The sequence below is a fragment of the Canis aureus genome, chromosome 33, assembly GCF_053574225.1.
Source record: "Canis aureus isolate CA01 chromosome 33, VMU_Caureus_v.1.0, whole genome shotgun sequence".
NCBI lineage: Eukaryota > Metazoa > Chordata > Mammalia > Carnivora > Canidae > Canis > Canis aureus.
The window spans coordinates 16,389,154-16,404,365 of NC_135643.1; the positions used below are offsets into that span (position 1 = coordinate 16,389,154).

Sequence of the window (15,212 nt, forward strand, 5' to 3'; positions counted from 1 at the left end):
AACTCTTGATTTTGGCTCAGGTCATGATCTCAGGGTTGTGGAGTCTGCTTAAGATTCTCCCTCTCTCCCTCTGTCCCTCCCCTTTCCCTCTCTATAAATAAATAATGAAACAAATAAACAGGGAAACTAGCATAATTGAATCATAATCATTTAGAGATTGTAGAGTAATAGACAAAAATCAATTAGAATTGAATGTAGTGGATTCCCAGAATTCACATTTGGTAATAGATCAGAATGGCTAGAAGAATTTTTTAATTATGATCATAATACCTGAGTCCCATCACAGACTCCTGGAATCAGAATTGTTGCCATATATGCACCAGCAACATATGTACTTTAGCAATCTTCAAGTGATTCTAATACAGCCAGCTGTGCTCCTCAAAGTGGCATTTGGAAACAAGAATTTCAGCAGACCTCTTCAGCATCTTTGGTAACATTGTTTCCCCTTTCAAAATATTCCAAGAGTGAGAGAATTTATTATATTTTGAATATAATATAATAAATCACATTTGGATACTGAGTATTTCCAGTTGTCAGAAAATTTTTCTTTATATGAAACTCAAAATACTAATATTGGACAAAATGATCCATTTTCTGGAATACTATAAAATGATAATCATTTTGCTTAAAATCATTTATCAATAAGTAAAGAAAAGAATTATACTCCCTGAACTCTCCTTAGTATTCTACTGCATAAGTACCATTTTCAACATGAGCAACTTCCCCTGTTCAATCTGTTGTGCTTTTCAAAGATTCCATTCTTCTAAATGTCTTTATCCCTATCTATCTAGTTTTTCAGTACCTCTGTGTATGATCTGATACATTTACTGATTATACAGTAAGCTTCATTCTATCTTATTGCCTTAGAGAGAGGGGTAAGACCTCTGTCTCTTTTTAGCAAAACAAAACAAACTACACACTTATACCTTGTGTTTTTTTTCTTAATTTCTGCTTTTTAAAAGTATGTTAAATTTTTATTGTATCATTCATCATATTGCCCTACACCTACAATTTTTCATTTTTCATCCTCCATTTGCTTTGATTTCAACCAAATCTCTGGAGACGCTTGGTAAAGTAAGTGGAAAATGATATTGAGAAAGGCTCATTAAAAGCAATTGGGAGTAGTCCAGGTAGGCTCACTATCAGAGCGGTCTATGCAAGGAATTGATTGAATGCACTAGCCAATGGCTAGATTCCAGAATCAAGGAACTGACAATATAATATAAAGAACCCAGAAAGTTATAGTAGTTAGTAGATGGTTCTTAAAGTAGAATAAAAGCAGATATATTTCTTTGGAGGGAGGATTCTATTCTGAGAATATTGATGAGAGAGAAGTTGAATTTCATACCTGGGAGAACTGAATAGAACTGATTTCCAAGTGTGACATAAACCATAAGATTGAAGCACTCTTCAGTGAATAAGCTACTTGGGCTCTTTAATTTCCTTTGCCTAAGAAAATATTGGTCCCACAGCCCAATACTGGATTTGATCTATTGACAGACCTATTAGATAAAGTTATGAAGATTGGAGGGATTAATATGATGATGGGGACCTAAGTAGCTTGTTACAGTAATGACATGGAGACATGTACTTATTGCAAGTAGCTTAGGTATCCTCTTACCATAGCCTAATCTGTATTTCAGTTTATCTATTGGCATCATTCTTAGGCAAGATAGATGACATTGGTGATTCTAAGCATATCCTTACAAATTATTATACTAAAGAAATAGCTGTTTCCTGCTTTGTTTGTATATCAAATATCATACAAATAGATATGTATCAAATCTCATGCCCTGTTTGAATCCTTTGCTGATCCTTGAATCAAATAAATTGATCAAGTACTTGGTGGGCTCTCAATCACCAACCTAAATTATGTGGTGGGTGCATTACCTCTGAGTGAAGTATAGGCATATGTGGACACATGTGCTTCTTTTCCCAGTTTGAAGGAAACCTTGCTTATAAGAAAAATAACTATTTAAACATTAATTGAATTATTTTATCTTATTTATTGTAATTAAATTTTAAATCTTATTTTAATATTATTAGGTTGAATTATATGAAATGTATAGATTATAAATACTTGTCTTTATAATTCAACATTTAAATTGCTTTTATTTTTAATTTTTTAAAAGATTTTATTTATTCATTTGACACAGAGAGAGAGGAAGTGAGCACAAGCAGAAGGAGCAGCAGGCAGTGGGAGAGGGAGAAACAGACACCCCACTGAGCAGGGAACCTGATATGGGGCTTGACCCCAGGACCTTGAGATCATGATCTGAGCTGAAGGCAGACACTTAACAGACTGAGCCACCCAGGTGCCCCTAAAATTGCTTTTAAAACATACACTTTTAAAGTCTAGTTTGAATATGTCTTTGTTTGTTTTGGTTAAACTTATTTATGTTCTCAAACTTTCTGACATCCTCCTTAGTCCCAGGATAGTATTTTTTTTCATTCACAAGAGGACTTTTAGCCAAATGTAAATTTCTACTATAATTTGTCAAGCTGAGTGTTTCTGAAAATCAGAGACCTTAAAGTGCATCGGTAGGTATTGATAAAGTAAAATATCTTACAATGGAAATGATTAAATTAAATATATATTTCTCTCTGTATATAGAAATACATATTTTTGACATCCACAGGCACAAAAGCAAAGAAAAAGACTCACTCTAAGCATTACCAAATGGGTTACTTGCAGGCTCTCCTGTATTCTGAATGCATTGTTTAACGATTCCAAGTTAAAAGTCAATACATAGTCAAGTGACCTGAGATATTTAAGCGCTACTGTTAAGTACATCAGTGTAATACTCTTTCCTTACAATTAAATTGCCATATGGTAAGCCCCTTTGAAATGAACATTGAATGATCATCCTCATGAATGCATCCCAAGGAATAACAACATTTATTCCATGTATCTATTGTAAGTTTAATCAAGGCCCGTAAAATGGACACATTCCTGTTAATTGATTGCAAATGTTTATAATTACCCTGAGGGTGCTTTCAAATGTCTAATGACTATAATATTATTAACAATCTCTCTAGATAGTCTTAAAGCTGTTTATTACTCATTTGGCCACTTTCCAACTTCTAGTTCTCTCATTTATTTCAATGTGCATCAATAAGCGTATAATTAATCCAAGTATCTTATTGAACTATTTCCTTTGCATTAGTCTGTATTATGTCAAGTAGGTAAAAATGATATATTGTACCACTTTGGATTTATTCATTAGTCCGAATGTCCTTATTGATCAGCATTACTGTGAATATGACTCTCATACAAAAACACTATGATCTAATGCTAAAATAGTAAGTTCTCATCAAATAGAAAATCTTAGCGATGGGCCACCATTGCTGGACTGTGTCATCTCAAAATCTAATACAGCATATGACCCTTATTTTCCAAATACACCACAAATGGCAAGGGAATACTCGGTGGAGATTCAAATCCCTTTTGAAATAAGGGTTCTAAAAAATTTTTAAATCACTCAATGGTGAAAAGACTTATTTTCTCAGAAAATGAGGTATTTTGTAGAGTATGCTTTGCTATTCAGATGTTGGGAAAAGCCATTCAGCTCAATGATGTATCTCATGGACCCAGCAACATGACATTTCTTTTTATTTAAAAAGAAAGTCATAATATTCTAAATATTAATTTAAAGCTCAGAATCCTATCATAATTTCAGAAACACCAAGTTTGGCTGAATGCAGTGCTAATCTCCTGCTCCATATGAAGTCTTCAATGCATTGTGATCAAAATGACTAAATGTGTGGAATCTACTCAAATAACGGAGAGAGATAAGTAGATCAAAAAAAATAGATTTACAGAGACTTAGTGACAAATCTTTTCCTACCGAATTCAATATTTAAAATTTGATATTTGAACATAATGATCAGACTAAGGAATACTGTTTTATAGATTCAATAGAATGTCACTAAATTTAGTTAAATTGCAACTACACTTTGGAAAACTAGTAGTACTGTAAGATCCCTCTACTATAGGGCCTGTGTATATCATCAGATGGTTTAGATAATGAACTCGTTGAGGGCAAAGATTGTTTTTGTCTTGTTCAACATTCTCTTCTAAGTACCTTTCATAGTGCTTGACACATAATAAGCAGAGTTGATTCTGAAAGGAATCTATTTGGGTGCTGACCACTAGTTTGCAATGAACAACGGGATACCATACTACTGGTTTGGGGGCCAGTTTGGAAATGGGTTTATACATTTGATTCTAATATAGCCTGGATTTTTTTCTCTCCTAATCTACCTTAATGTAAACCATTTTTAATTTAGAGATTAAGTTTAATCTTTCATTAGTGATTATAATAAAGTCGTTATTTTATACAATTTAATTAAATAAATAATTAAGCTTCATGGGGCACCTGGTCTCAGTGGGTTAAGCACCCAACTCTTGATTTTAGCTCTCATGGTTACAGGGTCTGGAGATGGAGCCCCCACGCAGGGCTCTGTGCTCAGGGCGGGATCCGCTGGCGATTCTCCCTCTCCCTCAGCCCCTTCCCACGCTCACACATGTGCATGTTCTCTAACTAAATAAAATCTTCAAACAAAAATAAATATAATTAATCAATCATTCAATTAATTAATTAAGCTTCAATCAGCCAGTACCTCTTGGAGAATTGTGGGAAGTGGTCTAAATAGATAACACAAGTCACAAGTCAGGTGTCAGAGAAGTTGATCATTGCTAGAATATCAAGTCCTGAGAATGCTACCTAGATCAACTTTAAGTCCTTATCAAGATTTTTTTTTTCATAGAAAAAGATGGCAGAAGAAAATCAGGAACAAATGGGACTTTTTTTGCTGGGTTAATAAAATCTTGATAATGAAAATGCACATTGCTTAGAAATCTGTAGTTCACAAACTGGTTTAATGCTTCACAATCCCTATTCCCTTTTACCAGAACCACCAGTAATTAAACTTTTTTTTCAGCAATAAGGTATGGTTAATTGCTACTTATCCTCCCTTAATTGCTTCCATTCCTTACCTCCATCTCTTTTATTGGCATTATCACATTAAAACATAATTACCAGTTTAAGTTGTCCTTTGGTCTACTAAACTGGAAGTACCTCAAGGATAAGAACTGTGCTGTCACTTTCATCATCAAACTATCAGATGCTTATAAAAAGATGTTATATAAGTCAAGACTCTTACTCTTGAAAGGACAGAAGCTCATTTCAAACTAAGTAAGCCAAGAGAAAAAAAAAATTGTTTGACTCATGTCATTGAGAAATCCAAGGAATAGCTACCTTGCCTCTGTTTCACTTCACTCTCGGCTTCTCTCTTGACACACCAACTCTTGTGATCCCAAAAATATCTCATTACAACTTGTGATACAAAACAGATCATTTGTGTTTCATTATCCATATATCAGATTCCAGTCCTCATTTGAATCCTGTGATTATCCCTTAGGCGAGGGACATGGCGAGCTCAAATTGACCATCCTGAGATACATGACCACCCAGAACTAGACTGTAGAATGCCATAGAATGTGGAACAGAAGGGATGGATCCAGGTTGGTTTCTTAAGTAAAAAATGAGGTTCTGTTACTTGAAATAAAGAAGAAGGAACACTGAGAAGCTAAAAACAGCAGACATCAACTATGAAATTAATTCCAAGTTAACAGGGCCATGTGGGTATCAAAGTAAGGATCCAAACCCAGTTGTCTGACATCAAGTGTAGTGTGTTTTCCATAGTAGAAAGTTGTTTCAAAAAATAAAGATGCAGGGATTTATAAAGGCAATTTATTTATAACGTCCAATTATCCTGAAAACCAAAACGATAAGTGCAGGGGAAACTCCTGGATATATTCTGTCCTGTGCCAGCCAACCCACCCTTCAAAGCTAAAGCACTTATTTCCCCATCTACTGAGAGCATTGGCAGCTGACTGCCTTCCTGAGGAATTGCCCTCTGCTGAAGACAACCACCAAACCAAAGCCTATGCAGGATGATACAATTTCTCCTTCTACTGGACCTAACTCGGGATAACTCTGAGGGCATCCCACTTCCTGGGATCTGGGCAGGTCTCTGATGGGCTGCACTACCATTCTCCCTCTGCTGACTCTTGTTCCCTTCCCTGGCCTCACAAGGGTTATTCCTCAGAGCTGTCCCTAACACACTTCCTGTTCTTCCATCCTTATTTTAGAGTCTGCTTTCCTGGAAACTCTATCTTCTAAAGTATAATAGGTTTTTCTTAGGACTGAAGGATAGTGAAAGACTAATTGATAACTGAAACCAATTAAATGTTATTGGGAAAGGTATTCATGTTTGTCATATTTCTTAATATTTTGATTTAAAAGTTTTCTCTAATTAGAATGTAATATACACTATTAGCTAACATGTGACTATCTATACTTTACCTTCCTATACAGCATGAATAGAATAAAATCATTAAGAGTAGTGACAGTATGCTAATCAAGGTTCTCTAATAAGTACCTGTAAGGAAAGCAAACAGATGAGACTGAGACCATAATCTAGGCAGTATGCATAACGTTCCAGGTATGTACATACATGGGGGAAGGGAGAATCCATACTCTTCATGGTTTTTTTTCAAAGGAATCTGTGACATAAAGAAGTTAAGAAATTGGGGCATTGGTTCCAAAACTGGTTTCTTAAGAATCATCAGCTGAGAAGAATCTCTGTGCTTTGTCATGAGAGTTTGTATTTTATTGGAATGGAAAGGGGCTCAGAAAACTTATTTTTCAACAAGTTCTCCAGATGATTCCAAAATAAATTAAATGGACCACAGTTTGAAAAATGGCGACCTGAGGACCAAAGTATACTTCTATATTAGTTTTCTATTGCTGCTGTAACAAATGACCACAAATTTAAAGGCTTAAACACCACAAATTATTATTTTACAGTTCTGTAGGTCAGAAATCTGACATGAGATCTCAATAGACTAAAATCAAGATAGCAGCAAGTCTGTGTTCCTTTCTGGAGGTTCTTCCTGGTGAGGAAGAACCTTCCTCACCTTTACTATCCACAATTCTTTGCCCGAGTTGCCCACTCCCCTTTTCAAAGCCAGCAATGTTGCATCTCTCTGAAGTTTCCTCAAAGTCAACAACTCATTCTTCAGGAGTCAGATCTCCCTTTGACTCTCTTCTCTCTTTTTCTTCTAATTTTAAGGACTCTGTGATCACACTAGACCCACCCTAATCATACAGGATATCTCGCCATCTTCAGGTCAAATGATTAGCAACTTTAATACCATCAGGAGCATTAATTCCTTTTTGCTTAAATAATTTACTCACAGATTCCAGGAATTAGGATTTGGACATCTTTGGAAGGTCACTGTTCCGCCTACAAGTTCCTTTATAGTGCCCAGGAAAAAGGTTTTTTTTTTTTCCCCCTAATCTTATGTTTAATAACTCAGTTAATGAGCCTCCCACCACTTGCTATTTAGAATTTTCTGGTCAGTAGAATTAATAATCACTGGAATTACTGAACTGAAACTACGATTTAACTTTCTGTTATTAATAAATAGCACTTAGTCACACTCATAGGCCTAGAAGCTCCTTGAAGTTAAGCATCATGTCTTATCTCTTTTGTTTCTGTGATTTTTATTTTTACTTCTTGTCAAGTAATAGACACACAGATAAGGTAGCTGAAAACTTGTGATGGTTAATTATGTTCATGAATTAATAAAACCAAAGACCCATTCTCTCTTTTAATAACTCTTGCAGAGTATCTAATAGCATGATTCAGATTCTTCTCATATTAAACTTACTAATTGCCACATATCATGGGTGTTTAGTGTTATTCTTAAACAAGCAAAGCAATAATTATTTAATTCCTGCATTCCAAGAACCCAAACTGTTATGCTTGCTATTTTGGGTAGCTACCCAACAGTAAATTTAGGCAATGATGTTCTATATTTGTGGAAAGGGGTGGTCTCTTACTAAGTGATTATGCTCTATTATTAACAATAGCAGTAACTACTATGTGTTAGACCTTACACTGGATTTTGTGCACACACGCATGCCTGTGCACACCCTCACTAATCTGATCTTTGAAGACATCTATAAAATAAATATTTCCTCATTTACAGATCAAATTGAAAAGTTTACAATCACATCATCCAGACAGTGATAACCAGAATTCAAGACTAAGGAAGCAAAGGGACAATAGCAATTTCTTTTTTATCACATCACATTTCTGGCTAAATAACAATATGCCATATCACTTAATTGTTGGCCAAAACAAAAGCTAAATAAATTCCATACATTTTTAAATCAAGAGGAAATCATTTACAAGCTCAATTTGAGCTATACTAACAAGTCACTCTCAGACTGAAACCACTTTTCTGTACGCATAGCTTGTCATCTACTGAGATCTTCTACTTCAGCTTTCAATAGATTAAAATTGTGTTTAGGATAAAATCAAAACTGCTTTCTGTATCTCACCAAGAGACACATAATCTGACCCTCCATCTCCATGCATGTTCACCTCGTTCCACTCTACCTCACTAATGTGGCTGCACCCACATTGGAATCTTTTACGTTCTTCGAACACAAACTCTTCGCTACTTTGGGGCATTTTCCTTACTGTCATCTTCTCTTCCTAGTTCTTCGCCTGGGTAATGACTTCTCATCTTTGAGATCAGTTTAAGTGCCAGTTTCCCAGAGAAAGCTTGCTTGAGTATGATAACTAAAATACATCCTCCTTGCCACCCTGTCATTATCTACCAGAGCACCCTTATTGTTTCCTTACAAGCTTTTGGGTTGATTTGTATTGATTAGTTTACTTGCTCACCATCTATCTCATTGTGGGGAAGTGTATATTCACTGTTATATTCTTTGCACCCAGCATTGTATCTGTATTCAGTAAATACTTTGTGGAACATTGTTTTTCTTTTTCTCAAAGTTAAGACATGAAATTGCACCAGAATATTAGATCTGTGAACAGAAGATTTCCTAGAACGTTAATGATCTGGAGCCTTGAGTTTTGGTCACAAAATATATCTCAATATATTACTTGTTTTGTTTGTCTTATATTTAGCTGTCCATTGAAGTGCTTCAATATAAAGAAACAACAATGACTTACAACTCAAAATCAAGGATCTGCTCTGACACAAATTTTAAAGGCATATCGGTTCTGGGATGGGCCCAGGCTTCTGTACTTTTAATAAGATTCCCAGATGATTCTGATTCATACCAAAGTTTAAGAACACTCGTTGAGTATGTTCATAGTCCTATTATAGGTCTACCTGTTTCTAACCTTTCGTTTAACTCACACTTGAGTATTTTATACCCTCGGGTACTTTCCAATTTGGATATTTAATGAGTACACAATTACTAATTTTTTTAAAGATTTTATTTATTTATTCATGAGAGACACAGAGAGATGCAGAGAGAGAGGAAGAGACACAGGCAGAGGGAGAAGCAGGCTCCATGCAGAGAGCCTGATATGGGACTCGATCCCAGGTTTCCAGGATCACGTCCTGGACCTAAGGTGGTGCTAAACCGCTGAGCCACCCGGCTGCCCCACAATTACTAATTACTATGTTATTTCTGCTTTTACATCTCTTGCTCTGCTCTAGATGAGGCTTTGTTCTTTTAGGCTGCTATGATTCTGACATCCTGGGTTTATAATATAATTAGGAATAAGATAATACAAAGTGGAATTCATACAGTCATTGATTTTAAGAGTTTGAGATTCACTAGATAACATATACTATTTATAAAATCGTTTTAAAATAAAATTAATCACACAAAGAAAGCAAAGTTCTGTTTATTAACTTTTAACCCTGCAAATATAAAATCTTATTGTGAGCACGTATCAGTTTCCAAACTTGTGGCTATTTGTTTTCTTGTTCTGTGGGCTTATATATTGCTTTTCATTGGTAATATATTGAAAAACACATGAACTAATTATTGCCTTTGAGGGGGCAATTTTACATACATGCAATCATGTACCATTGGGAATTTCGAGATATAGTCCATTCATAGTAAGTAACCTATAATCCCTATTACTTACCTTTCACCAGTTTTTCCCTTTAAACATTTTATGCCATGGATATATACAGAAAAAATATAGTTTATTGTACAGTGAGAGCAATATGCTATATTAAGATTGTATTGTGACAGGTACATCTTCCAGTCACATTTATCAATGTTCAGATCCTTTCTATAAACAACCAATGCAGTACTAAGAAGACATATTTGTAGCATTTCAGACACTTATTTTTACTTAAACATACATCAAAGTACAATCTGTAAACACTTCATTTAGACTAGATTTTATCCTTTTCTTCAAATACAAAATAATGGCATTTTCCTTTTTTTTTTTAATTTACATTAAATTAGCCAACATATGGTATACCATTAGTTTCCAATGTAGAGTTCAGTAATTCATCAGTTACACATAACACCCAGTGCTCCTCACATTTTTATTTGATAATCTTTTAGAACTTCGCTCATTTTGGAATGGGTATGTGAATATATTGTTAAAATATGCTTTATACACAAAGTACATTCCCCACACTCCTGAAAAGAAAACTGTCTCCTATCAAGTTCGCTATATTTGAGGTAAGGAAGTGGTACTCACAAAATAGACAAAAATGTGGCTGTTTTATTTGTGGTCGAAGTGACCTGAAACCCTTAAGTATAACTTCTCAAAACCCCCTTTCTACTTAGATTATAGATGCCAAGTTTTAGTGATATTGTTGCCTAGTTTTAGGAACATTAGTAATTTTTATTTAGATCCTTTTGCCATTAATGATATTCATATTTTACCTAAAGTCAAAATCACTCTTTAATGCTAAACAAAATAAGAAGTGTACTTTCCTTATCTCACATTCGTTTTAGACAAGTGAGAGTCCTCTTCAACTGTTTCCCTCTACCTTGTCCTAAGACTTTTTAGAGGTGAGATCATTTAAATGCTCAGCGGAAAGAATGCAATTCACTGAACAAACAAAAACTACTACATTTTTTTATGTAAACATATTAAATCATATTATGCCTAAACTATATTTGAGAGTCCTATCAGCTACTCAATTTGTAGTTTTAAATAGCCTACAATGATGAACAATAAACTGCATTTTGGTGTGAGCAAAGTAGCTTTTATCTCCCGTCTGTGGTCTAATTCACATTTTGATGGGCTTTTGATGTTCCTAGATATCCGTGGAATACAGGAGTTTTTGGACAAGGTGTCTCAGCAGGGAATGGATGTTGCGTTGCAGAAGGTAGAAAACAACATCAATAAAATGATCACCACTCTCTTTGACACCTTGAGAATAGAGGAATTGAATCGCTATCGAGACACTCTTAGGCGAGCCATCCTTGTTATGAATCCTGCGACAGCCAAATCTTTCATAACTGAGGTGAGTAAAAATTGTTGCGGTAGGGTGAAAAAATTAAATGCTTTGGAACAGACCTCACAGTCGAATTGAAAATTAAGAGCAGTGTAAGGGAATGAACTACACGTGACTGTCATTAGCACTAATGGAGGTAGCACACCAACTTCCTTGCTTCTTGCATTCATCCAGTTAACTGCTGAGAATGTTTGTACTTCTATATCTAAGTGCATTGACAGGATGATCTTAAGAAATGTCATTGGGAGTTTAAAAGTATTGTTGACCCTGAATTATTTTAACACATTCAAAAATAAATTCACAGAGGCACAATTTTCCAACTAATCCTTCAATTCCTGCAAGTCAGAATTCTACCTCTGAGAGAAGATATACTTGAACCAGGCTGTCATTGCCTGCACATCATTACTTTTACAAAAACATAGAGCCAATATACTTCCATTCTGCGAACTCTGTACCAAGACAAATAATTAAAACAGTCTGAAACTCTCTGCAAAGTGATGCCCAAAGTACATTTTATGATCCTGCATTTATGATGCTGTATCTTCAAAATTTAAATTGTATCTGTTCATTTGGCTAGAAGCTCCAAAACTTTGTAAAACTACAATTAAGACTTTTTAATGATTGGTATAACATCTTTATGTTCTAAAATGCTTGCTATTGCCTTGACAGGGTTATTGTCATTTGCCTTACTTCAAGTTTTTAATTTTATATAGTGTTAGAACTGGTCATGACATTGCATACTTTCACATGGGCTTTATAAGTAGTATTTTTAATTTTGGTGACTTTGACTAATACTTTTTTCCTCACTTCTCTAGGAAGTTTTCTTTAGCTTCCAAAGTGGTGTTATAAGCCTCCAAATTAGGGATGTGTTAGAAATTCTTTGACACTCTATAATCTAATTGGTATCAAGGAACTGAAGCAGAATATAAATCCTAAGAATAAAAATTTTGGAAAACTATCAATAATGCCACTTTTAAAACATTTTAATAGAGAACTTTGTTATGCAGTTAAGGACAAATATAGAACTTTGACCTTTTCGAATCTAGCAAATTACTCAGAGAATCTCTTTTGAACGTCTAGATTCTTCCACAATAGAAAGAATATTTCCAATTCTACAAGAGTTCATTCTTTCCTTCAAGAAGCACAAAATCTGCTGAAAAATTCAAGATAAATACCCAAATACATATAAATTGGAATCTTAAAATCATAATAATTGAGGTTGAAGGATTTATTGGTTGTCTTTGGTCAGGGATTTTTGAAATCAGAGGAGGCTTCATTGAGAAGGCACATTTGAATTAGATTTATTATCATGAGTAGGAATTCACCAAAAAAGTGTGTTATACAACAGACAAATATAAGTCCATCCAGTCACTTTCTGGTCACGTGGGGTTGGCAAATTACCTAGCATTTCTCATTTTATTATTTGTCGTCAATAAAATGAGAGTAATATATTGATTTCAACTTATTAAATGTGTAATGTAAATGAGAGATCCTATGAAATGCCTTAAAGGGGGATATAGGGGGTGACACCTAGTAAATACTTAAGACATGGTAACTTCTAGGTCATTTTTTCTAGCGTATAGCACATGCCTGACCATAGCAGATGCTCAAAAAATACTAGGTGAACTGAAAAGAAAATCAGGATGTGCAAAGGCACAGTCCTCGACTGTATGCTCAAAACAGAGCAAATAGCTTTGTATAGATTCAAAGTAGGATATGTGAAAAAGAGAAGTGACACACACAATGTAACACATGGATAGAAACCAAATGGCAAAGGTCTGTGAGTGCCAGATAACAATTCATGTATATTTATTTACTAAGCAGTCAGAAGTAATCAGCTGAGAAGCGGGACAAGATGACCAAGGACTTTTGCCAACTCATGATCTAGACTTGTATTCTGACCAAGGCCCCCTATCCTTGCCTCTGGACTTTGATACCTGTAATAATCTACTATCTTCATCTTTGTTCACAAGCATATAAAATCTATTTTTGTGATTTTCCTGACACTTCTCCTCTTTCCTCTAGCCAGCCACTACTCTTCTCCTCACTTGTATCTCACAATCACTGATTTTATGTCTCCAAACTCTACTAAGTCTTAGTCTGTGGTCTCAAACAGTGATATAAGAATGACAGAAAGAATGTGAACCCACCACCTTCCCCATCCTACACTGGCTATTTTCTCTGACCTCTGTAGTGGCTCCTGTTTTCAATTAACTGTTTTCAAACACTTTTCTGCTTGCTTCTGCTCTCCCATGGGTTCTAGGAGTATTTCCCCACTTAGGAAACAGACTGGCCCCTCAATATCAGAAACGATTAATTCAAAAGGCAAAAAGTATGGAATTCAAATGGCACATAACACCAAAGGTCTGGAGACACAAAGAATAGATTTTGTATGTATGTTTATATGTGGTCTTTGTTCTAGGATAACAATTGGCAACAGTAGTTTCCCAAATTTAGCCATGATGGCCTGCTTGGTTTTTGTAGATAAGAATCTGACTATCCATCTATATTTATCTGAATGTCAGCTTTCAAGGACGTTTTGCATGAGCCTGTATATGAGAAGGGCCTTGTGAAAATCAGCATGCAATTAACTTCAGTCCTCTCTATTCACTGATTCTGTATTAGCAAATTTGCCTACTCACTGAAGTTTATTTGTAACTTGAAAATCAATGCTAGGGATGTTTTCACAAGTCATTCACAGTAATGTTCAGAGCTGTGAAAACTCTGAGTTGCCTGACAGCTCATATTCCCAGCTAAGGTTGAACAAAGCTGTGTTCTGTAATCTTGTTTCAGTTCTCATACTGGAAACGAATGGCCTTTTTGCAGTTTATTTAGTGTCTCCTTTTTTTTGAAGGGGAGGGGGCATTTTTTGTGCCGTTGGCTGATAATCTCACTGTTTAAAATGGCCTCCAAGTGGAGCACTGAAAAGCTGTCCTCACTGCGATGTGTCCTACTGAGAAAATACCTGTTTCCACAAGGTCCATTCAGGCATGAGTACCCTTGGCCATGAGTTCAATGTTAATGAGTCAACATGTTGTTTGAATGTTTGTGCTTGCCCCCTCCAAATTCATACGTTGAAATCCTGTGCCCAATGTGATGACTTCAGGAGGTGGGGCCTTTGGGAAGTGCTGAAGTCTTGAGGATGACTTCCTCATAAATAGGGTCAGTGTTATTCTAAATGCTCAAAAGAACCCTGCAGAGCTCTCTAGCACCTTCTGCTGAGTAAAAATACAGGGAGCCTATAACCAAAAGAGGGCCCTCTTTTGCATGATGCAACCATGCTGGTACCTGACTGAAATACCAGCCTCCAGAACTGTGAAAAATAATTGTTTTGCTTTTAATAAGCTACCCAATCTGTGGCATTTTGTTGTAGCAGCCCAAATGGACTAGGACACAATAAAATGTATATACACGCAACATATATTAATCACATGTACAATATATATTAAGTATATATATTGCATATATTTTTAAGTATCTTTAAATAGAAACATAAAGAAAACCAGAGGCTTATAGGAACCAAATCCCATATTTCCCCTAAGAGCACTGGCTCAGCATGTATTAATTCCATGTTCTCGTGAAATTTTCAGAACATAACTACTGGGAATGATAAGAATTGACTCTGCTTCCATACTTTTCAGCTCCTATCTCATTCCTGCCCATCATTTGACTTGGCATTTGTCAAGGATCAAAATTTCTAGGCCTCCACAGATGAGCAAGCTCTCTGCTACTGCTCCCATGACAATAATTAGTCTGTGGCTTCTTCTACCATATATCGTCAAATATCATTACTTCATCTGTTTTTCTTTTTTCCATAATTTATTTTAAAAAGCTTTCCTGATAGTCTTCCCTTCTTCCTCTTGGTTATTGGTTTATATACCTATTC

At 35.3% G+C, this 15,212-nt stretch overlaps 1 protein-coding gene across 3 annotated transcripts in view; it reads left to right on the top strand.

Annotated features, from left to right (window-relative positions):
* GRID2 (glutamate ionotropic receptor delta type subunit 2) overlaps positions 1–15,212 on the top strand; it is a 1,464,312-nt gene that overhangs the window by 780,705 nt on the left and 668,395 nt on the right. For all 3 annotated transcript variants that reach the window (XM_077882884.1, XM_077882885.1, XM_077882883.1), the window contains exon 4: positions 11,130–11,335. In XM_077882884.1, coding sequence (XP_077739010.1) covers positions 11,130–11,335 — 206 coding nt within the window. The remainder of the gene's footprint in view (positions 1–11,129; positions 11,336–15,212) is intronic.